The sequence below is a fragment of the Bombus bifarius genome, unplaced genomic scaffold (assembly GCF_011952205.1).
Source record: "Bombus bifarius isolate JDL3187 unplaced genomic scaffold, Bbif_JDL3187 scf7180000008418, whole genome shotgun sequence".
Classification (NCBI taxonomy): Eukaryota; Metazoa; Arthropoda; class Insecta; order Hymenoptera; family Apidae; genus Bombus; species Bombus bifarius.
Genome location: NW_022884650.1, coordinates 257,065 through 284,375, shown reverse-complemented (window position 1 = coordinate 284,375; position 27,311 = coordinate 257,065). Strand labels below are relative to the sequence as shown.

The 27,311-nt window shown below is 30.7% G+C and overlaps 1 protein-coding gene across 3 annotated transcripts in view; it reads right to left on the bottom strand.

Moving 5' to 3' along the window:
* The window catches only part of LOC117212934 (forkhead box protein O), a 296,038-nt gene that overhangs the window by 114,688 nt on the left and 154,039 nt on the right, over positions 1-27,311 (bottom strand). For all 3 annotated transcript variants that reach the window (XR_004488559.1, XR_004488560.1, XM_033458083.1), the window contains exons 2-4: positions 4,070-4,191; positions 3,794-3,988; positions 19-134 (exon numbers count right to left, since the gene is read on the bottom strand). Coding sequence is in view for 1 of the 3 variants with exons in the window: in XM_033458083.1 (XP_033313974.1) it covers positions 19-134; positions 3,794-3,988; positions 4,070-4,191 (433 nt within the window). In the remaining 2 variants the exon portion in view is untranslated. The remainder of the gene's footprint in view (positions 1-18; positions 135-3,793; positions 3,989-4,069; positions 4,192-27,311) is intronic.

The following is a 27,311-nucleotide window of genomic DNA, read 5'->3' as shown; positions in this document are numbered from 1 at the left end:
TGAAATTGTAGTGCGTACCTAATTGTTCTGGGCTATAAGAGGGTGTGTATGTTGGTGTCCATTCCGGTTTCCCAGGGATCGCCGGGATTGGACTTAATCGACCACAGGATGAGGCATTGCTTGAAGCTCGAGGACTCGAATAAAAAATAGTTCAAATGTATTTTAAATGTGCAGATATCAAAGTATAAACTAATACGCAAGATAGTGAAAGAGGCCACGAATATTAGATTATGTAATAAGTTTATTCCCTTTTCAATGTCATGTTTGGAGGAATATTACTCAATAACAACGTTATTTGTGACAATTGCAATGGACAACATAGGACAAATAATATTTATATATATTTCCATAATTATGTTTTAGTATCAGTATCTCTGTTATATTTTTTCCTATTATTATTCTTGCTATATTCATTATAACATAATTGAATTATTTAATCCATTAAGAATCAATGAAAAAATATATAGATGTTACTGATAAACGTAAATTATCTTACATATTGCTTTGTTAATCTACGAACTACGATATTTTATAGAACTTATAGAACTTACATAAACGCTACATGAATCAGAGATACGAACAAAGTTTGTGTAAGTAATACGAAAAAGTCCTGAATATTTAGTAAAAGAATTATTTGTTACAACAAACAGATTTCTTTCAAGATATAGCAAAAATATTAGATTTTGCGATATGTGTGTATGTATTTAAAATTATTGGAAAATTTAGTGCATTATTCATTACTATGTTAATTATTTTAGTATTTGAAGTACTTTTATACAAGCAATCATTAAATATTTTAAAGAATGTAAAAGTACACATATCGAAATTTTTTAATAAAAGGATAGACGATAGGATTTGAAGTGATCGTATAGAAAACAAAGGATAATAAAATAAGAAGATACATACACACATCGTTGATCAAATAGATTTTATAACAAACTAACAAACTTTTACGTATTTTTGAAGAAACACGGACGGAAATACGAACTTATTACATAATCCAATGATACGTACATATATTCTATGATATACTTTGCAAAACTATTTATAAAGCAAGAGTGGTGCATTATGTGTAGTTTACGATTAGTACAAAAGCGTAATATAAAATAGTGGTTTTGTACTTCTTGCTAATAGCGCGCATTGCAGCTGATATTTTTAACTATGTGTTATACAAAAATAAATATAAGAATTGTATTCAATATCGAGCAATTTGTAATGCAAATAATTTGTAAATAATACGCGATATTTTTTAAAAGTAAGCATAATGAATGAAAAACAAAAAATATATTTACTTTGTATAATACATTACGATTGTGTCTAATTTAAGTATAAATATTTTAATGATAAAAACATTTGAAGTAAACACGAGATATAAAGTTGCATTAACCTTTCAATTGGATTAATGTTGATTAATATTTCAATAAAAGTAATATCATTAATAGTTAAATATCAATTTCAGAATACATAATAATTAGCAAATAATCAATTGATGTGTTCAATTTTGCATGGAATTTTATATCAAATTTAAACAGCAATTTTATATCAAAAGTTGTAAAGTCAAAATGTGTAAAAGATTATTTTTAATGTTTGATTTGCAACATTGTTATTTTATTTTATATTCTTGTATTTATTTCTCAAAGTTATATTGAAATTTTTATTTATATCATTAATTTATTTTATTATTATTTTTTGCATATGTACATAATTTATAATGCCATATTCGTCAAACTTTTATTTATGAAAGTTAATTTTATTTCTCTGCAAAAACAGATCATTATATGCGTGAGTTGTATAGCAATGGCTTCATTTATTAGTATTTATTATTCAGAAAATTGCGCTCATTTAACACTAAACATTTTAAATAAGTACTAAGATAAAAGTATAAAATATTTAACTTGAGTTAACAACAAATAAATATAGTCAATGACATATTGCTTCAAAATTTCATGTAAAATGTATGTAAAATAATATTTCAGAGATGAATTATTTCAGAATACCATGTATTTCTACTTGCATCAAATGTATTTATGTCAAATTTTGGACTGAATTAAATTGAACGATATAAGTAAATGAAAAAAAGAATGAATGGCAAAGTGGTAACTTCAGAAACAATTTTTTTTTAAAGCAGCGATGGAAGTATTTTATAATTTTATATTTTATAATAACTGAAGATGATTGGCACGACTAATTAAATACGATTAACAATGAACAAGATAAATGAAAGAAGAAACGTTCTAAAATTGGGCTTTAAATAAAGCATGTACTTAAGAGAGTAATAGGAAATTCGTTTAGTAAAACATCAGAACAGCGCATTAAATTCGAATAAGAAATTTTATTTCAAACTTCATTAATTAAATTTTCAAGCACTTATAAAAATAATTTTAAAATATAACATTGACAAATCCTCATTTTAAGGAAGAACATTTGAATTAATTATGTTTATGAAATTCTTATAGTCTCTCTTTAATTATGAATCGCTGATTTGTTAATAGGGTAAAGCGTAGATAAATTGTTAAGACAATAATCTGTTATTGTAATCATAGAATATTTTTAGATATCGAATATAGACAAGTTCCATGAAAATGTTTGACAATTTCTTGCATAAAAATATTAAAATCCAGGCAACATCTATATTAATAAATTATAAAATGAATCTTATTCTTCGAAAAATTCACGTTATAAAATTCAATTGAAAGGTTAACAACCAATTGGCTAAGATAAATATTTTCTATTCATTTTTCATTCATACCACATGATAAAAAGTATAATTACTTTTCCGTTATAATATTGAACTGCTTTTATAAAACATAAAGTAATTAGTGATAAATAATAATAATACATAAGTATTAATTTTTTCATATCTCACAAAATCTGTGAAAATAAAATTAAGTATTAAACTATTGTACACAAATACTTCACAGCAATTCTATCATGATGATGCAAATAAATACATTCCTATCAAAGGGAAATAGAATTTTATTTGTCTTTTAACTATAGTAGTGAGATGAGAATGCTTAACTGTCTGATAGGATTCTGAGATATCTCAATAATGAATTTATCTGACTTTAAAGTCATAATTATAGAATTCAATTTAAGGTTGTGGATTATCGAAATATATATCTGTCATTATACGTAAATTGTTAATGTTTATGCAAATTCATATTTTTATGAACATAATTAAAGTAATAGAACGTAAGCAGAAATTCTTATTGTTTGTATTAAGTATTTCGTTAATGTGCTAAATTTTTATTTCCCAGTTGTTTAGAAAAATTGTAAATATATAAACAAACCAATATATTTAATTTAGTAATTAAAACTTCTACTAAATATAATTTGAATATATTTTGTCCATGTTTGCATATTTAGCGTAATGAGCACGTTTATACATACTTCTATAAATATATAATATATAACTTCTATAAATGTATAAATATCCGCAGTCTATTCGTGTACTATTTAAAACCAAGTTATAATAGTTTATAACTTGACTAATATTTATGACCTCTAGGTAGTACAAAATGCCACAATAAGATTTAAGGGTTAAGAGAAGAAAGATTGTTTTAAAAGAAAGAATATCAAAGATAAATGGTCTTGTTTAAATTCATTAACAATAGAATCAATCGTTTCTCAGAGATCAAACAATAGTTCAATACAATAACTAACTAATTTATCATAATTCTTAGCCAAATAGTTCAGACTAAAGCATAAAAGAAGAAAACGATCAAACACGGAGCTACTATAAAATTCCGAACGTAATGAAAATAATGCAAATCAAACTCAAATATAGACATACCGAAAATCAGGTGAAAGTTGAAATCCACTGCCAGGTTGAAGAGGACTATCCGGGAAGAGATCCAACCCCTCATTCACGCTATTACTGGGGCTAGGCGTTGCGTCAGTTTGCAACCCCCCGTTTCTTAGCGCCTCGATCTTCTTCCTCACCCTGCCACGTCGTTTCTCAAATTTGCTAGTCTCCATGGTTATTGCCCTGTGACACATCAACGAAGTTCGTGGTCTGTGTGTGCACCGTGACAACGACGAATCATTCACAAAATGAACAACGACTTACCTTCTACGCGACTTGCCTGGTTTCGCGTCGCGATTGATCATCCACCAGGAACTCTTTCCAGTACCCTCGTTCTGCACTCGCATAAATCTGCTGTGTAATGACAGATTGTGTCTTATGGAGTTCTATAAACAAACAGAAACGTGCAAGTTTTAGAGTAAATTCTAGATAGTAGGAATTTAATGCGCATATATATAAATTAGGAAAATTCTCATTTCAAATACAAAATTGATTTAATTTGAAACTATTACTTGAAACAGAATAATTTAAACGTCTTGTTTTCAAGAGATAATTAAACAGTACTAATATAAATTACACGATACCTAAATAATTCGTTAAAAATATTATTTGATTGATGATGATAAGCATTTTCTATACGTATATATTACCTATAAGTAAATATAATCTTATTTGACGATTATATCTAGGAGGAAAGGAATTAATATCCAGATATACCAATTAATAACTAACAATACTATACGAAATTAAGAATAAAAATATGAAAAATTTAAACGGTCTTATAAAATATATTATTTATAGCTTTTTCTGTATGAACATCGTGACACAGCACTTAAATCGTATATAATACAGAATGTATCAAATAAATTTTATATGGATCATCTTTCTTCCATAGAATACTTAACCATAACGTCTCGAAAATTCTTACTCATGTTCGAACGTAATAAATCCAAGAGGTAAAATTAAAGGACTTATCATTCGTCGAAATCTTTCCGCGCCGCTTTTACAGCAACTTTATAATTTCAATTTCGCTGAAATTTACGATCACCTAGCAGTACCCACTGCCCCTCCCACGCGATATCTCAATACCAGTTCCCTTTACTGTCTTACTTTCTCGCACGCGTAATGCTATGACCGACGCGACCGAGCGAACTCCACGCGAAGCGTTCGCATTGTCAGATAGAGAGAAAGAGAGGGAGAGAGAGTAGTTTTATACCATGTACAAAATCGATTCCGAAGAGTGAGTCATGAGAGCCACGTTTTATTGTGCTCCGTAGACAGAGACGGTTTAAGCCGGGCTTGTTCATTAGGCAAATTGAATCGACGTAGTCACCCGAGCCCTTCTTCCTCCCAAAAATTTCGGAAAGCTTCTACCCTAATATGAAAGTAGCGTTGAGAAGCGATAACAATTTTCTTTCGTCTTCGTCCCATAGCAGTATCTCCTACGCGAGCGCGTATATGCACAAAGCAGCCCGGAGAAGAAAGCTTTTACGTAAGCAGCCGATGGCACGATACCGCGGCAAATAAAAATTACTTTTGCAAAATTGATGCTTCTTCGTTCTCCGGACGCGTACGAACTTTCCGAAATTACAAGAATCTGCCCCCAGTGCCATCGTTCCGCGAGTAGTATCTGCTGGAAATGCAGATTTTATTCCGCACGATTCGTGATTCGCAATTCGAACTTCTCGATTTTGTGATCGAATATTATATACAGATAAATTTGATCTGAATTTAGAATAAATGTTTCATTGTTAAAAAAGTTTAAGATCTCTTTGTAATTTGTGATTTTTACTGTGTTATTGAAGCAAATGAAATTTGAAGAAAAAAATAATTGTATGTCGTTTTCGAAGATTTAAAGGATTTAAAGATTAATTATTCAATTAATTATTTAATGGATACGTTTATTCTTACTAATTTATGTACATTGTATCTAAAAAATTTAGATAGTATATTCCAATTTATAGCGTAGATATTTTGTATTTTATATGTAATATTTTAGTCTGATATAAACCATATGCAAAAATTCTCAATAGTATACAACAAATATATTATCACATACAAAAAAGCTAATTCAACGAGAAATAAATATATAAAGAATATTAAAATTAGATAATAATTTAAGAATGTAATAGACTCCATTACGAAAGGAAGGTATATAAATATATACGCGTTCTAAGAAAAATTATTAGCTATTTTGTATCACGAAAAAGTACCAATACTCTAAAAAGGAGATAGCTTTGATACCATTCTTCGTTAGCCTTCTCCTTCATGAAATATTATCGTGCTCACTTATTTTATTCATTGATATTCACACTTTATTTTCATATAACTTCTCTTCGTACAAAAGCAGCAAACTATAAATTAAACAAGATATAGATAAAAATTCCTTAAATATCTATATTAAATTCTATCTACCATATGAAATGTCGAGTTACAAATTCGCTAGCCAGACTGGATCGCGAAATACATACATATATTGTTTACATGCATTGTAATTCACGTAAAATTGGATATCGATCTATGTTCTTTCATTGTATATATATTTTGTTTAAAATAGTATTGAAAATTATTTAGGATTTTCTTTGTAACGATATAATCAATAAGCACGAAATTCGAAACATTTTCTATTATAAGTTTGGTCGTTGAAACCAAGCTTGTGACGAAAGCTACACATTATAGGTACTATACAATATGATTGTTAATGATTTTGATCTTTGAAGAGGATGCAACTAAACTTGCAGTGTTTTACAAAATCTAATGGAAAAATATTTGTCAAAAACAGTACTAGAGACATTGTATCTCTATAAAAAAATATATATCAATTTTAAATAAACTGTATTTCTATTAATAAAAAGAAAACTCTACTGAAAAACAAACAAATTCTTCATTTTATGAAATCGGACATCTCATATAAAGGTCATAAGAGAAAATTATAAACTTTTCTTCTTTTATCGAATAGTATTTTAAAACTCAATACATTGTCAACTCATTTCCATTGTCAATTCCATATCAGACCTATTTTTATTTGATTTTGGAATTAAATATTTGTTTTTGTCATCTTCCTGGACATGAACAAAATATTTATCAACATAAATTATCCTGACTAATATTAATTAAATCATGCTAACGTAATAACTATGCTAATGTTATTAATTTCTTAGAAAACATTCTGAATTTGTCACCAATTTTCAAACTGCTGATAATATCTTCGAATTTATTAATTTATCGGGTTATTCTCTTGTTTAACCATTTCGTATGAAGATATTTTTTGTAGTCGCTACTTCGTTGTAACATAAAAGTAAAAATATCAACAGGAATGGCCCTATTATATTTTCCCATGTGGCCTTCGTACATCGCAACATAATAGAATCATAAAATCTAAATGAAACACTTTCACTCCGAACACAACGATCGTGCATCACGAAACGATTTCACTCTACATAAAATTACCCATCGCCAAAATTTTTTATTCCAAGACACGTTCTCAAGACTCTCAATTCATGGATCCTAAATAACTGAGCTAACTAACTCTTAGTTAGTCGCAATAAAACGGTATCGCGTATCGTACTCGTATCTTGATAGTCTGATTTGACGTTTAAATGGATTCACCGGTGAATAGACCTGCAAACAGTGTAGCTCATTACTTTTATTACACCATAGCGTTTCCTGTCTTTACTGCGGTCACTGCTCTTGAGTCTTGACCGATCGTTCCGTCGGCACAATCGAATACGTACAAAGATTGGAGAACAGCGGATCGGAGAAGCTAAACTCTAAAGTATTTATCGACAGGGTGGTTGCACTTCGCGAGTACCAATGTCGATGCTTTTACGATCGATTCACATCGTTGATTCCTTTTACCTTTTCACTGGGTGACGGACTCGTCGTAGGGTTCTACGATGGCGATCTAGCTATTCGAGTCATCCAGTCGCGGGTTATACAGCGAGAGTTTACAGCCCTATCATTTCCCTGCCTTTATCGGCGGTACACTTGGAAGATGAAGACATTTTTGGCGCCGCTATTCCGATTTTCAAATCGATCCCGACCATTCGAGTCCTGATGGGGACGCGACAAGAAGAGACGAATGAACCGGCAAGAATTTGTTCTTCGACTTTTCAGCAAACCATCTCGCCCCTTTATTGCGGAACATATTATTCGCATCAATGCTATATCCTTTCTTTAATTTTCAGTTAAAACTAAATGAATTATACGTAAGAATGTAAGATTTTTAATATGTGATATTAGCGATGACGATGAAGGTTGATGAAATTATATATATTATGACAAAGTTGTGTAACATCGTATCATTTAGAAAGGAGAAAACTTTTGAAGTTCTCTTTTTGTGACACATTAATTTCGAATTAATAACATAAGCAATTGAATATCGATAAAGCTGAAAACAAAGTAATTATAAATTTTCAGTCTGCAGTATGTACACTGGGTATCTACTTCTTGTTTTCGTTCATGTTCATATATGTAGGCAATTATTATTAAAATGTCAATGTTATGAATATTACGAATACATGAATTAATATTAATATTAGACTTTTTCTTATAACATTAGAATTCCGATTAAATCATTCTTCATATACAATTATGTAATTTAATGTAATTGAATGTAACGTAGAATTTTCAGAATTGTCGGACATATTTTCAATGTAATCGAATAATATACCTTTCTTTTGACATTTCAGACGTAACGTACATTACAATATAGATTTTTCATTTTTACAGTCTTTGTATCAAATAATATTTAACAAGTGTACACATCAAAAGATATCGTAACAAAAAAAGAGAATCGAAAATGGGAGGAGAATTGAACAAACGCAACGGGCGCAGCAACAAAAGAAGGAAATAAAAAGACAACGGTTGTCGGGGAAAACTTTTTCTTTGATTAGTACAATGAACGAGAAGTGTAGTTAAAATCAGTCGCGATATGACGGTTGCCAGACTTTGTTCCTGTTATTGAAATATAGAAACGCTTGCGCTCACACATACACACGCGCATGGAATAACGTGTACCAACTCGTAAAAAGAACGAAATCGCCAGACTACGTAGTATCGAGGCAAAACGAAACTTAGATTTTATTGGTAAAATCGATGGCCAGACTTTCAACGTTAATGGTATCCATTCTGTTGAAGACATAACGACAAAAAACTGTGGACTTCTGAAATAAAGCGATCTATACTTTTGCCACGATATATCTGAATGTTCCTTTTCATTAGACGAGATAATTCAAGATGATCGATTCCAGGAATGGTTAATTGTTTAAAGATTGAACACTGAAGGAAATGTTGGAAGAGTTCAGTCATAAAGATCTATGAGATACCAAGATATAAAAACTCAAGATAGGTGTAAAAATCGTGAGTCATTTGAAAAACAAAAGCTTGACACACTGCGATCGAACGATTTATAGAGCAGTTAATTATCACTACGGAGATGTAAACGTGCTTACTCCTTGGAGATATTGTGTTACATCAGTTAAGATCTAAAAGAAACGTGTTAAAAAAAATGATGCGTGTTAGTCACACGTCAACGAAATGAAACAAGTCACGAATCAATAGCCGAGACTCATAAGTTTGATATTGATTAATAGGATGTAAAGTAAGTAGAGTTAAATCGCGTTATTGACAACAATAGTAATTTCAACTTCCCTTTCGTTTTAATCCTTTCCCGTCTGAAATTTTTGGCTTATGATAAAATTATGTTTCTATTAATTATAAAAATATATTTTTTTGGATAGTTTTGTATAAAAAACAAATGCACCAGTTGAAATCAATTTTACTCATTGTGTATGATATACAACATCGAGCATGCAAAAATTCCCTTCGATTCCTTCAATTCAAATAGTTTTGCCTCCTTATTATTGTAGTTCTAGTAATGCCAATTCTTATAGTAATGTCAATAATCCATCAAAAGTTATTGATGCGTTAAGTAATGCAAAATCTTCCTGTATTAAGTTTTTCTAACTTCGTTTGAAATACAGTTATGATCGAGTTCAGCTACTAGTATTCTATTAGTATTATTTGATATAACAAGTTCATACAAATTTCAAGATCGAAACATTGCCAAAAAGCGACCATCTCGAAAAACGAAAAGCAAGAAGCAGGGTGCTCGGTTGGTGAAAGCCTGATTTTCTAATATCGGCACCGGTTTAGGCGAATGGCGTAATTTTATGGTGGACAACCTGGTTGCATATCTGGATACTTTTCGCAGCGACGGAACGATCCGGAACGAAAGGGACAAGAGGCCATTCAAGGACGTGCTCTATCGAAGAATTGCTCGTCGATTCTGATGGTCACAGACTCCCGGTACTTTCGTCAAAAACCGCATAAAGTCCGCGGAAACGACCCCCGTTGCCAAGGCGAAAGGAACGAAGCGATGAAGAGGACCAATCGCACCACGGACAACCGAACCTGGTTATCTCGTTCCCGAATGGACTGTATAACGCGCAATTTATAGAGCATATACTTACTTGTCCTGGTCGTGGAATGTCCACTATCTTTCGCAGGATGATGCGATAAGCCAATTCGAAAGTCCCTCTCGTTTCTTCGCAACAAAAGTGCGAACCACTGCTCGTTTAAGTATTCGCGCCTGTACTCGACCCCGAATCGATGACCACCAAAAAATTACATACCGTAGAAATTAACCATTCTGGAACGATGCGCTGCACTGCTAAGACAGCGGTATTAACCTCGTATCTTGGTATTTGTTCTTACGAGACTGGTTATTGGCAAATTTTGGGTAAGCTATATTGTTCTAAATTCTTTCGATCTTTCATTTTTGTGGTGAAATGAAAGGGTGCAGTGTTGAGTATATAAATAGGCGAATCTAATGGAAATTTACTGTTGCATATTATGATTTACAAAAGTGAATTTTATTTATTACTGAAATTTTATTTCTTAACGTAAAAAAGAATCTAATTAATTATGGTTTCTTATTTCAATCCAGAAATTGAGAAATTAATAATTAATATAAATATATCAAGTACATGTGTGCACTGTACAACAATAGTGCAATAACGTTCTATAACAGTGTAATGGAAAAAAGAATAAAGTAGCAATTAAAAAATATAAGAACATAAATATGGAACTTCCAGGTAACACAGAAGTACATACACACATATATATTTTGCAGAAAGCCAGTATTTTATATGCTTGCTAAATCAATAAAAAATTATGATAGTCTTTTAAATTGTCTATTTTCTAACCTTGTCCAAAGAGAAAGTAAACTGTTCACGTCACGTAATTACATATGCTGTCACATAATTAATATATGATAGAAATCAGAATAAAATATTACGCTATGAAATGAAAAAAGAAGAAGCCTTTTGTGCACGGATGATAAGACGATGCAGAACCAGTGTTTATTTCTAGAAAACTTTTCTAATAGGTAATCGCAAATAAGTAGAGAAAAAGAACGAGATTTCTTTGGTTCAATTTATTTAATTAATGTTAATTGTACATATCTTAGATAATAGAAATATCCAAATCGTTGATTAAGATTTATTTTTTTTTTTTATTGGTTTGTGACGTGTAATGAAGATTATGATGACTGAGACTAAAGGAGTATTTATGTAAATGTTAATTACTATTTATTATATCTTCCTATTCGAATAGTTTACACTTCGAGTTTAATGTTTTCGAACAAAATTTGTTTATGTAGTTTGTAGGTTGTAGACCTAGCGGATTATAAAAATGTACCGTAGTTATAAGAATGAACCATTTTACTAGGATAGGACTATCAAATAAAATTACATTATTTAATAAAAATAATATTACGATAACAATAGTGTTGTCTTACGTCTTTCTAAATATTAAGCACTACACGTACACAAACAATATTTTACTAGAAACCTCTAAAAATTAAAAGGTATCATTCAAACTAAAATAGAAAGAAAAATAGGTTCCTTGTTAAATAAGTAATAATTAATAATTTTCTACTTCGAACTTTAGTTCAAACCAATATCTTCCACAACATATTTTTTTTAGTTATTTCATTTTTCTAAGAAACCGACAATATGTAATAAAATGTTTTTTAAAATGTATGATACATAATCATTGCATAAACTGTTTGACTATCAATAAGAATTAATTAGTGTCCCGGTATCTTTAAATTTAGAAGATTTCTATAACCTCACCTGAACTTTTTAAACACGTACATATTTTACCTCTTCGATGCAATTCATCACAGAGCATTCGCAATGACAGTGGTCAAGACAAGCACCAATTTGAATAATAAACCACGATCGTTAGTCAAATCTGACACGAATGCTTTAATTTTTCATTCGCATGTGAGCATAAAGATGGGCTGGCTGGCGAGTCTGTCCACGATCGATTCACTGTCATCGAATTCATTTTTAAATCATGTCCACCCATGAGCTTCTATCATTTCTGAAGTTTCTTGCATGCACGCTCCAACCTTGCACAAGTGCACTATGATTTATTTCGACTAAACACGATTGGAATTTTAACATTGTACAATTGCACGTTTTCGCATATTTTGACATACTTTAACAGATGTTTTGAGAATAAATTTTAATAAGTTCAGTAACTTACTTTTTTCGTTCAGATTTTTACATCTATTAGGTTGTCCGAAAACTTATAAATCCACCCAAAAACTTTCAATTTATATATACATAGGTATTAAATGTATTAGATACTAAATATTTATCGAGTTTATGTCTTTAATTTAAATTATTGCTTATTAAATCTTTTGTAATTGGTTTATTGAGGGGTAAAATATGCCATGTTTGAAATGATCAGGAAACAATTTATTTTTCTCTTCTTCAAAAAGGATAGATTATATTTATATTAATTTAAGGATAAATTGTAGAATAGATAGTTATCTAATTAGAATAAATAGTTGTATAAAATATAGTATACATGATATGTATGTATATACGACAAATTCATAGGATCTTTTCTGTTCATAAGCTTGCTTAAGAAAAGATATTAAGATTAGGACGTAAGATATGTTATGTAAGCGTTATGTTCAAAAGCAAACCTTCCCATTTCTTAAGAGACTCATATTATTTAATTGTGTTAATTTCAAAACACGGATACCTAAATATATTGTACATTACAAATATTAAGGAGTTCTAAAAGTAGATAATTCTTAATTTCTTAGTCGATTTTCTTCATGAATCAAGTATTCGATACATACTAGTATTAGGTCCTTTCAGAAAGCTCTTCAATTTTGAATATTGAATAAAGAAGTGATTACACGAAATAGATAATTCCTAATTACGTTTTTAAAAATGCATAGAATCATACACAAAGAAAGAAATAGAAACAAGAAACACGCAAAATATTAAAGCATATATATAACGATGAAAATTTCGTCAAATCGTAGTGGAACACGAACGGAAGGAAACGGAAACTTGTTTTTAATGCGGAGGATGTGGTTTTTGTCTTGTCAGTATACACTGTCCTTCTAAAACTCTTCTTTATGGAGAGGAAGTAGACACTAAAGTTGCGGTTTGCGGACATTCAAAAACCGCGCGTTCCATATGCAGCACAGTTGTGGTGCTAAACCTCTTCTCTTTTCAGAAAAAGAAAATAGAGCTGTTTTATCGTCGTAAGTACGAAAACAATAGCTCTAAACCACCATCATTTGTCTAAAAGTTTAATTTAATAACTGAATTCCAAGAATCATATCTCGAGAACGGCTTATACAAAAAATATGTTTAGGTAATATTTTGAAAGTATCTTGATGTCAACCATAAGACGATATACTTGAAAATATAGACTCCAATTAAAAAATTTGAAGTCGAATTTAAAAGATTCCTCAATGTCATCACAATGTCAAATAGGCGATAACACAATTTGTTGCAACTCAATATGCTACAACTTTTATTTAAAACATCTTTTTATATGTCTCATATCTTTCGAGATATTTGTCTAGGAAGATTCAAATGACATACTCTGTATAGTAACTTGAAGTCATATAGACGAGTTTCATAGTTTTATAAAGAAATATTCATCTTGATAGCATAATATTAATAATATCAAATATCATCTTTATATAAAAAATATTATACTTAACATAATTTTTCCAAATTCTTTATGGTTAAATATTTCCAAACAGTGAAATAATATTATTATCTAAAGACAGACGAAGGGAAGAATTTCTTTTCTTTTTTTACTACCACATAAATAATGATCATAAAAACTGATGATCATGAATATCTTGATTCCTATTTTACCTATTTACTCTGTCTTGTACCTAGAATTTTTAGAATAATTATTCCTGAATAGTGCTGCAAAAAGATCAGTTCTTTGGCTATTTTCTCAATAAGTAACATTTCTTAATTTTAATACACTACAAAATTAATTGTGCTACATTTTTACAAAGAATATTAATGATACAAATCATTATGCATAAGATGATATACATTAATATAACAATTACATTACATGTAATATATGAACATCATAAGAAAATGTCACAGAAATACATATCGCTGACACTTTTCTGTTAGTCTAATTTTACATCTAAAAAGGGATATTTTAATATAAAATAACTATGAATGATAAGATATACAAAAGTTTAAAATTAAATAACCCTTATAAAAAATAGAAAATGTCACTTATTGTGTTCATCTCCTAGTTCCAATATAACATATTGTTCAGATATTATTGTATATACATAGATATTGATAATGACTAATTTATATGGTAGAATCAACAGTTAAGAATAAAATTCACTTATTTAATCATTCGAAACACTGAAACGTAGGAAATCAAGATAATCTGTCATTGTCGAAGTATTTCCGAAAGCAGTCAGTTTTTATCAGTTCCCCTGCTACAGTAGTGGCGATGTTAACGATATTGAAACACTGATACGAGGGCAGTTTTCAACATCGCTTTGTGTCGCTGACGTTTATGCTCTAAGGTAATTAGATAGTGGCCGACACAAGCGATCGGCCAAGACTACCAACAAGACCATCCCAGCAATCTGCACGAACATCTCGGTACACATTAATTCAATTCCATCGACGAAGTCAATTTCGTAAAAAGCATTTGCTAGGCGATCAATGAGGGATCGATCGCACAACCGCTTACCTGTATGTCCCGTTTACCCGTGTCGTGCGTTGGCCAGGAGATCGCGAAATGATAGAAAACGCCCTTCACGTGCTTTTCATTGATTCCAACAAGAGATTTTAATTAGACGACTCGGCGAGGAAATAAATTGCAAAACTTTTTAGGATGTAAAATCAGTTATGCACTATATGTATCTTGGATCGAACTTTTCTCTTTCGACTTTGAGGGTGTCAGTATCGTTCATTACATATATTTTCCTTATTTTGTGAAAAATTTAGGAAATTTAAAAAATGGAAGGTGTTGGAAAACTTGAATTTGTTGTTTAAAGACGAATTATATAATAACTACATTGAAGGGCGATAGTAATTTGATGATAAAAATAATGTAAGTACATTGACGTTTTGTGCAAAATTTGCTGCACATGATTTATTAGAGAGATTAGGAAATGTAAGATTCAGAAAACGTGGACATTTTGAGAATGCGGAGTGTTATTAAATAAAGTTCGTTAAGGTTGTTAAATAAGATTAATTAATTAAAGTTACTAAATAATGCTTTCTTTTATGTGAGAAAAAATTCATCAACATAATCATTGGATGACGAAAATAATAGGCATAAATCTTGAGATTTGAAAGTTTGAGTTCTATATAAGATTATAACTAGTACTTCCTTAGTTTTGCGAAAAAATAAATTAGGAAAAATGAAATATGATTTCAGACAAGCTACCATATTAAAAGTTAATTCGTGATTGCAAAAAATTAACAAAAATATTACTCGATGGATGAAATATTTACTGTGATAGATAATTTAATTAAGCTTTCATCCTGTATGTGGCAATTTAATCCAAAAGCGATTTTTCTCTGTCAGTGTAGTTTTTAAAGTAGAGTACACATTAGATATTAAAAACAAAGTGTCAGTAATTTATCAGTTCAGAACAATTTTTATGAATATGGTATACGAATGTTAAAATTATAATGAGTAATATAACATCGAAAATTTGAATATTTCATGAAGTTAACACAGGGAAAGAAGACAGAATAGCTATTTTCAATGTTTTTCCATTTACTTTTCAATGCATTGAAAATCTTGTTGGATAGGGTGAAATGAAATTGATGAAACTGTCGCGACGCGAATCATCGAACTGTTGGATTTAATTTAATTTTCAAAGTAAAATCCAAAAATGATACGCGTACGATTAATTTTTACCGGCGTATGCATTAATTACTATAAATTCAATTAATAATCACGTCGATATTACAAGCGAAAAGCCTGCAAAACGTGAAATATTTACGAACCTTCGTAAATTAAGTATAATTACCGTGTACATGTACTCTAATACGAATGCAAAATTTTTATCAGGGCATGAGTTATTAAACTTTTTTCAAATTGATTTATAACATCAAACTTGAATTTTTATTGTAATAAATTAAATAAATTCTACTATTAGTAACTAGCGGATCAGAGATTTAGAAGTATAAATGTAACACCTTTTCTGAATGAATTCTGAATGAATTGTACTAGGCGAGGCACCTAAAACAGGACACCTAATATTAGTGATAGGAAACATACGATTTCAAAGTCATTCAGGTGACCTGTTTTAGATGTTACTCTTACTCGTTACTGTATATGATATTATGTATTGTATTATAATCAATCAATTATATATGTATATAAATCAATAATCTTTAGAATGATTTGTTACTGACAAATCCTGCAAAAGTTTCGTTGATTTTTTGTTGCGAATGATATTACCATGAAAGAGTGGTATCATACTACTCAAACATATATAAAAATATATGAATAGGAAGTAATTAATTTTAGGTTCTCAGCTGTTCAGCAAAATAAGATTTACTACGAATTTAATGACAACACTTTTTCTTGGAAAATTTATATCGTGAATCTATCAACTTAGTTTAAAATAATTTTAGTTGCAACATAAGATTTCTTTCTTTCTCCCTTCTTCTTTTGCTTTTTGTCTTTGTTTATTCAGGTGCTCAAATCTTAATGTATTATATAAACTGTCCAACCGAGTCACCTTTACTTCACTATTCTATATCATTTACAAAAACCAACAATTCGTAAAGAAAAAGTAAATTTACCTTAATTTTCAGTATAAAATCTATCATTACGTAAAATTATTGTATTGTAAGAATTCTAAAAGAGCATCTACAAATAAATATAATACGATATTTGTACTGCCAATCAGGATTCTGAAGAAACAAAAATCTGAGAATTATAACAACTTCCGAGAAAGTAGTAGCCTATCCCAATTATGAGTACGAAAGCTATATATATTAAATCTATTTAGCATCACAAATCACGCTTCATATTAAATCATCAAACAATCCATCTCATATCAATCTATCAATCGAAGTACAAAAATATTTGAGAATTGAGCAGCATACAAAATACAAAGAAGCGACTTCCTATTTCTGTCTTGTCGTTAGAATACATAATACACCATATATACATTCGTTTTCTACAATTTTTTCCATCTTTATCTACTACTTATTTTCCTACATTCTTGCTTGTTCATATTTTCTACATTCATTGCAAAACATCAAATTGTCATAAGGAATGGATGAGACCTGAACGAAATAGAGGCTTAAACCCAAAAACTGCATCATACAACGAAAAATGTAAAGCGCTGACACATAATACAGCATGGCTACGTCGTACCGCCGCGTATCGGTACCTTTGCCTAACATACCATTGCAAAAATTCATGTTTATTGTGAATAATGTACTTAAAATCTGTATTTTCTGGACTCAATAAACTCCTTTGTAAAAAAAAGACCTGAAGGAAATGAATGTTTCGATTTTTTTGTTGTAAAACATCTCAAACCTCAAAACTAGTTGAAAAAACAAAGAATGGATAAGGATTAAATCATCATTACTTAAAAAATTTTCAAAATCCAGAAGTCATTTCGCAAAATTAGCTGTTTTAAAGATGAGAAACGGAGCTTTCTTAAGGTTAGAAGCACAAGACGAAAGATCGCGAGTGGAGAGGAACAGCACGCATACAACGCTCGCTGGCGCGTAATTCTGCGACAAGTAGATTCAGTTAATTCGGCCGGAGGTTAGCAAGCTGTACGAGAGAGCGGATTCCATTCGATTGCAACCACTCAAATCAGAAATCTAGACTAGTAGCCAAATGCAAGATCGAACGTTCAATTCCAACTGTCTGTGAACTGGCAACAGTGTCTGAGGGGAGATCTTGAATGAACTGAAGGGGGGAAACAAGAAATACGAAGAAACGGAGAAATGAATAGCAAAGGACAATCACTGGGCTAGCATAGGGTTGGAGCCAAAGACAGAGGGAAAAGGTGAAGTCCGCGCGAAAGAGAGAGGAAAAGAGAAGAAGGGAATAACAGAAAGAGCGATAGAAGTGGGTATAAGAGAGAAACAGTGAGCCAATTCACTAATCCCGATTTCCGATCGCGTACATCGATTCACGTATTTACGTTAACAGTTCCAATCAGTTTCCCCTCCATTTCCTTAGTTTCCGATAGCGAGGAAACGGTATTCCCGGATGCGTTCCACCTCGGATCTTTCATGATCGACCGATTCGTGCTCTGATGTCTGACTCTTTTGCGTAAGTACTTTTACCCGTTTCCTTCTTCCATCTTTTTTACTTTTTAAGGTAGCGACCGCTATACCAATTTTTTCATTTTTGCAATTAGTGAGGATATGCAAGGTTACATATATTCTATGCGCTTATTTATTTTTGCGTATTGCTTTTATTTTAGCTCACTATGTGACTGATTATGTGACTCACTATGTTATTGACTGATTTGGATATAGCTTTTTGTTGGCTTAGACTACGGTCGATGTTTTATGATAGACAGAATCAATGATAGATTCATATTTAGTAATAATAAAAATTTGTTGAATTCTAATATGATAGTCAAAACGTAAATCCATCTGATGTTTTCGACAAGTTTTCCATGCGAATCAGGAGAAATTTCTTTCTTTCTCTAACTATTTGTAACCAGAAGTTTGCTAGCTGATATACAGGGTGGTTGGTAACTGGTGGTACAAGCGGAAAGGGGGTGATTCCACGCGAAAAAAGAAGTCGAAAATATGGAATAAAAATTTTTCGTTTCAGGCTTTGTTTTTGAGAAAATCGACTTTGAATTTTCGCCCGGTACGCGTGCACTTTATCACGTCTCGTTATAACGGATCTCACTGTAGATCGTTGTCTCGATAGAAACATTAAAAAAAGAATTAAAAAAAAGAGATTTTTATTACTAACTATACTTAATACTAACTATTTTTTTTTATAATTTTACTTATAACTGATACACGAATTACATTTCTTTTTATTTGTGTTTTATCTGATGAATAATATTCACATTGATTATAAAAGATATTAAATTAAGTTTAAAAAATACAACAGAAATTGTTATTATTAGAAACTTGAAATTTCACAAACATAAAATTTACAACTGATTCATGTAACTATAAAAGAAAAAATAGTGAGCATGTTTATAAATATGTACTCACTTCCGATTTTTGATAATTAATAAATTTAATAAATAAATTTATTACTGTTGGAAATATTCTCAACACATTCTGATAGGTATTTAATTCTTAAGTTGTAGTATTTATCAGTAACCTTTCAAATCATTGTAATTATAGTACGCGTATATTTCACAAACTTGTGTTTAAAATATAGTATGATTTAATTACATTATTTCAATCACACATTTTGGAATTCTGAAATATTTTAGGTTATTTCTGTGAATAAAAAATTCACGGTAAAATTTGAAATTTTTTATGTAAATGTTTCAACCTAAAATTTACATATTTCCTACGTTCCATCATTATTCCACACTTTTGCATTTGCAATATTCTACTATTTGTTAAAACATACATTCATACGCTTCATTTTAAAAACTAAAATTATGAGCACTGTAAATTTTAGTCTGTAAATGATACTTTATCTCTTCGCATTTTATATGCTTTTATTTTTCATCGTCAGTATTTAAATTTATCAAATCAAAAATGCATAATTTTTTTCTAGCGCAAAATGTATATAATAACTTATAATTCTGTATTTAGACTACATCATAGTTTCACACTTAACATCTCTACTATTACGATATATCGATATATCGAAAATTTCTTATCAAATGTATGCTACTGATACAAAGTTTAGGAGCAATATATCACCTTATTCTTAAAGGACACGCTATAACAAAAATCAATTAATTTTTCTTGTTTGTAACAGTAAATAATAATTTATATGTAATTCGTTTTGCGTAATATGTATAATATTTAAAGCGTGTTTGTAATATGATGCAACGTATTAAATTTTATTTTGTATAGTTAATACCAAATTTATGGAAGAAAGTCAATGTGGCTAAATACCTACTATTCAAATTTTTCACGCATGAAATATTTAAAGAACATCCGTAATATAGCAAGAACATTATGTGCTATAAACTGTCTGAAGAAACGATTATACTTCGACAATAATTGAAAAAAAGAACTTTTTTGAAAAATTTACCATATATTTGTACAATGAAATATTATAACAAAGAAATATAAAAAATATAAAGGAATGCCTTTACACTTATGATCGGTAGTAAATATGATTATGATAAAAAAGGAGAATATTTTTTAAAAAGGCACATCTTAATTCAAAATGAGAAAATAAAACGTGAAACAAGTAGACGTATACTTATGCACAAATTCATATTTGTCAATATCCTGTTACCATCTCCAAATCAAAAGATAACACAATATGCATATAACGCGATCCAAAAAATTCAAACTTGGACATTTTCTTGCCACTTATCTGCCACGAGTAACGACATAGATCACCCTGGCGATCGCGGACAAGTATGTCAGACAAAGGTAATTAATATTAACACGCGAACAACCGACATCACCGATGTTGCTTCCAAAAAAGTCGCCACGCGAAAGTCCACAAATCTTCTCGGAAAAGAAACTCGCTGCTGGCATCGTCCGAAGAGGAGAACAGTGGCTTTTTTCGGCTAGATAAAGAAACATTACATTGTAATCTGAAAAATTCGGCAGTCCGCGTCCTCCTTTGCGGTAATAGATTCCTTTATCGAGTCCGGCTCGTATCAGATCTTCTCCCGGTCTCTCTTTTCCTCTTCCTCTTCCTCTTTCTTTCTTTCTCTCTCTCACTCTCTCTCCCTCTCTTCCTCTTTCTCCCTTTATCGTGGCTGAAATATCGGCAAATAGAAAAGAGCCGGTCGATATCCAGAGAAGTTGGAAAGTTTATCGTGGCATAGGTGCAGATAATTGATCGAACCTTCCCCGTACTTCTCCTCGTCCACTTGTTTTCCTAACTTTGCTGGTTAGTGGTAATTTCTCGATAGGCCAGCTACCGGCCCGTCCAGGACACTCGCGACCGATCGAGCTTTTCAAAACCAACTTTTGCGGCCGCTTTTGTAAATCGCCCGCCGCGTTGATAATGTCTCGGCAAAAGGTGTCAACGAGGGACCAATTTCATCGAGCTTTTTTTAACAAAGATAGGAGGAGAACTTGAAACTTTCGCTTTCCAGTGTATTATTAAGGGCAATTTGAGCTTAAAGTTTGAAATTTAAAACACAAGTTGATGCGAAGTATAGAAGTTAAGACAATTGAATAGCGGAAACAGAGTAATAACTGATGTACAAATTTGATTCAAAAACGTCTTCTGTATTTTATGAATACCAAAGTATCGTATCGTGTTTAGGTTGTGCGTGTTTATGCATTTGCGGAAAATTTTGCAAAAATGCACGTAACGTATATTTATGGAAAAGAATATAAAGTGTCCAATGTACAGTACTTGCTGTTACATTGACAATACTTTTCTATTGAATTATGTGCAAAAGTATGCAAAAAGTTCATTGTTTCAACTAAAATATATTATGATATAAATAATAAATTGCTCTTGACTGCCCATTTTATTACTGAATGCATAGACGGTCGTACATGTAATAATTATATAATTTAATCTTTTATTACCATATCATAAATTCACAGAATTTCTTTAGAATATTCTTAGAATATCATCCTTGTACTCTCATCGTCAGGAAATTCACCCCACTTGGATACCACTCAATATATGTGTATTGACGTGTATGATACATGTGTATCATTGTGTATTCATTCTTGACCATTAGATTACCCGATTTGAAAGCAAGAATTGAAAATGCTTATCGAAATGAGAATACGAAGCGTATGATGTCAGGTTGCATGTAATTAATGCAAAGGGATAAATAAGCTCAACTATTGACATATATGTACATACGTATGTACCTGTACAATATCTTACCATTAGTATATTTAATAAACCTTACTATTAAAGTTCTTTATTTTATTAAAAATATGAAAAGCATAAGAAACAAGTGCATATATATATATACACAATAATACACGTGTTTATTATTATTTACTTCCTCTCAATTATCCTACTTATTTAATTTCCACTCCACAGGATAATTGCCTCAAACTAATATTTTTAATTTACAGTTCAAAAGAAATTTAGACGAATTGCGTTAACTACACTGTGGCGCAATGAGTATTATTTGTCGAGGTAGAAGCAAGAATTCGCGAAGACGATCCAGGAAAGGAATCTCATAATCGATCCTATCTATCAAACAATAGCTCAAGTTGAACTACCGGACATTTTTAAAGATGAATATGGAGACATTTTTGTCGCCTGTACACGATACAGGGAAGAGGATATGGTCAGGAGCGGAAAAGGCTTTCGCTCAAATTAGATCCGGGAGTTCCGGGACTGTCGGCGTGCGCCGATTTCCCCACAATTTATACGTGGTAGTATTTTTGTGCAATTTGTGCCGGTTATGAGGACGTGGAAGCACGACGGTTCCACCGTGAAAAATATAGCTGGAATTTATCGCGGAGACTTCTATCCACTTTTCTCTTCCTTCCTCTCCATCACCAACAGAATATCTATTATTCGTCACTGTCCATGGCCTCGGAGTAACTGACCCAGAATAAAATTATAAACCGATTCACCGAGAATCGCGTCCCCGTCTTCCGATTATTTCGAAACATCATACGAATACATTTGTTAGTTCATCGTTGAATAATTCTACCTTGTTTCTTTTTGTCACCGAAATAAATTGTTCAGTAGTTTGAAGTTCATCGTTCTTTTAAATAAGCAGATGAGTATCTTTTGAATTAGAAATATGTAACATGCAATCGATATCGAAGAAACGTCTGCTGAAATTATGGGTTTTCGAAAATGATATTCTAAGGTAAATGGATGTGCAAGATGAAAATAATGCACTCTTCTTCGAAATAGAATGAAACCGATTAAATTCGTATCATTTAATAGATATTGTTCAAATTTACAAGCATATGTGGTAGGTACCAAATGTAATAAGATTGCCTGGTTCATATTTTTGGTAGCTTCAAGAAAAAGCCAATGGACTATTGTTGTGAACCTTACTAGTGTTTGTACTTTAATTAAAAATGTTTAAACTTTATTTTTAAATCTCCATCAATTTAATTAATACAGAGTAATTGTCAGATAAATAATAACACTTTGAGTGAATGCGTTATATGAATAGTTAAAACTCAGGCAATCTTCGAATAGAATAACTTCTTTACAATTGGACCAAATGATTTGAATCTTTTTGAGAAGGTAGAAAGATTAGATTAATAGTGACCTGTAAAAGATAATTTTGAAAGAATTGAAATTGATTGGAATTGCGAAGAAAATGTGAAAGGTCGCTTTTTACAATATTTTATTAATATGAGAGAAACTGTAACTGAGACAATCCTGCATTGGATTAGTTGTTAAAGAATTCTTATCTAGAAAGCATCTTTTAATGTCCAAAATTCAAAATTGCATCAACTATCTCTGTTTTCGTATGATTATAAATACTGGGAAAGCAATAATTGGAAAAGAAAAAGAACAAAATGAACGCTCTAACGAATGAAGATCTGTAGTATTATTTCAGAGAAATTAAAAAACATTTCCATTCAATATATGAAAGAAACCATTAATTCACAAAAATGTAACTATAGTTTTTAAATATTTATAACTATATTTTTGGAACACAAGTCATATATCTATACTATTGATTAAATTACTTAAATTGATTTACTGAATTGCTGAAAGTGATTTGGGGTCAGTTAATGGGCGGTATCAAATTTATATCACTCGGTTAATAAAAATACTAAAAATTAATGACCAAACCATTAACAATAGATAGATACAGTTTTTGGATAGAGTTTAGTATTTAAAAATTCTCTATGTGAACATACGATTCTTAATTTCTGTATGAAAATTTCAAAGATCTTTTGAATGTTCAATGATTCAATAATTTTAAATTAACAACACCAATAATGAAATATAGGTAATTTTCTATAATAGTTTCAAGTTGTTTATTAGGTTCATTCGTTATGATAATATAACTTCAGACAAAAATCAGTTTAATATTATATTAAATTTAATTAGTGTAATAATTAGGGATACTTAAATTGAGAATTTGTGTTATATAAAACATGAAACGACATATAAACGATATAATAGCAATATTTCTTAATTAAAAATGCTTTATAAAAGTCATATAAATGAATAATTTGTTGAAATTTAATTTTACGCTAAGAGTTAATCTGGAATAGGTAAATATTCAACGCAGAATACAAATGCAACGATTTTCAAGTCTTCAAGATTTGTATTATCTATCTTCTTACTTTCTTTTATATTAATATATCATAAAGTCTGAAACATCGACCGTTTCAATACATTTACGAACAGCGTTGAAATTTCCACGAATCATGTGCTCACGAAAACCGATTTTCTCAACGAACTAAAGGAATCCTTAACGAGCGAAGAAATTTCGGCGAGCAATTTCAGATATGATTTGACGCGCGTTTTGCGTGTCGAGTTGTATATTCCAGGAGATCATATCTTGCACCAACTGCTTTAATTTATCAGGCCAATCGAAATATCGTCTGGTCGCGAAGGAAAGAGAAAAGAAAGGAAGAGAAGCGAGCTGTTGCGCGATCGTCTCTGGGATTCTTCCGTCACGGATAATTAACCATTTCACGAAAGATCCTCAACACCGATCAACCGAGTTTAGTTTCGCGGATGATGCATTGCGAACGTTCTCGACAATCCGACATTAACCCAAGCGTCGCGTAGGCGTTAAAAGCACCCATCATGCCTCCTCATGAATTACTCCTTACCAACCTTAGGCTTGCAACCTAACCTAAAGCCCTTCGAAAGAAGAAAGAACAGCGTCGCCGAAAAGAGGGAAGCCCCGAGAGAAGCTGCGAGGAGAAAATGTCCAAAATGAATTTTACACTGATAAAACTTTTACAGCTGTGCTCCACTTTACGTACTGAGTTATTCATAACGTATTTAACAGCCGATATATTTTATTAGAATCTATATATATAAATGCTACTTGACAAATCTCTATTTTTCGGTGAGAAATACAGACCTCATATTTCGATGAAAAGTAGACAAAAACTGTTCGGCATTCATCAAGAACTTGTTTCACCGTATTTATATTCTAATTTTTAAAAAGCACTTTTACATAATAAGAAAGAAAATACGCGACAAAATTGTAAGAATTACTTCGGTTTATTACTAAGAAAGATAATTTTATTGGGAAAGTACTCGTGAAGATATTCAATAAATAGCGAAAAGTTACCAAAGGAGATAGTGTTTGCAATAATCTGGTAATTCTATAAAGATACAATACCTTCAAATTTGTTTAACATCTTCGACGAGCGTCGACTAAAGTCAACAATACGCTACGCAATCGCTCTTGCTCGCAGTCGTCAAGTGATTGCCGTACCGAAATACTAAATTTTGCTACGAAGTTTCCGAATAATTTGATATTATAGGTATCCTATATTTGGTGGAAGTGGAAATGGTCGTATAATCAAATGAAATTTTAAGTTCTATTCAGAATTTTTTAGTTATAAAAATTTCATATTTGAGTAAGATAACGTGAGTTTTGTATATTATTGATGAAGAGTAGATAAAAAATCTTGAATCTTCAATTGAATGTACAATTTCTTTCATTGGATATAATAGTCACAGACTATCAATACCCATATGTCCCATGTATACATGTTAGGGCACCTGTTGGTTTTATCTGGAACGTGGTAATTAACATAGATTATAATATTATAGGATTGCGTTTTGATATACATAGGAAAAATTTATTCGCGCGAGTTATAGTAATATAATAAATTATAATAAATATAGGTTGATCTCCACAACTACCATGTCAGATTCAACTATGAAGAATAAAAGGAAACAGTACTGGAAAGAATGTTGGACATATGAAAACTTTTGCCAATAATCTGTATTGCAAATATCCTCTGTATCAATCAATCACCTTGGTTTACGATTAAATTTTAAGATCTTATAAATAGCATTCAATCCCCTTGCAACCTTTATTTGCAGTGCAATATCAATAAAAAAGGAAAAAATTTATACCAGTAATTAATCTTATGAAGAATTGTAACACATCTTTGAAAAACGGTTTCTTACAGAAATTTTGGACAGACCTTGATTTTCAATTTCGATGTGATCGAAGTTTTACAATCCAATGTTTACAAATCTAAAATAAAGGAAAATCAGAAAACGGAGTAATTGATCAGAATATTGCAAGGGCGTAATATTTTCTGCATTACGATATTAAGAACGCATTTTATCTTAATTTCTTGATGTACGTTTGTAAGTAACTTTTCATACAAATTTAAGTTCTTTCGAATCTCCATATAAGCAGTTGACAAACTGAAAACGATTTATATTATCTTAAGATTAAAGTATTTCTGTAAAATGAATGTAAATGACTAACCAAACCATTAGTTAACCACATAAATGGTTAATTGAACTGATTTGTATCAAATGATTTCTATGGGATGTACACCTCGATATTGGAAACGCGTGACGTCTTTCAGACGTTATTTGACGCTGAAGAATTAACTTACATGTGATTAGAGAAATATATACGTATATTTAAGACAGACAGAATAATTTACATAGATATGTACGAAGTTACAAGTGTAACTCATATCTAAATTTCTTCACATTTTCGATGCCAAAATTTCAATCATTCTTATATAATGACATAATTTAAGTGAAATAAGAAAATAAAAGTGAGATAACAGCATTTTACCGTATATATCCTGTATCTTGTAATTTATAAGTATTCATCTTGCGTGCTGTGTTTGTTGTTGTGTTTCGTAAATAATAAATGAATTTTACCAATACGACAAAATTTATTCACCCTGCTCGAAACGAATATTATGCAATATGAAATATGGTTGTGAAAGTGTGAATGTATGATTTCTTCTTTCAACTTTATGCATAATGATTTTCTTTAAACACTAAAAATTTGTTTTTCATATGTCGTTTTAAATATTATTTCATATAAATCCTATGTCTTTTAAAATTGCATCAATTTAGGTAACTTGAGTAATTTGAACGAAGCTTAATTTCGATAATC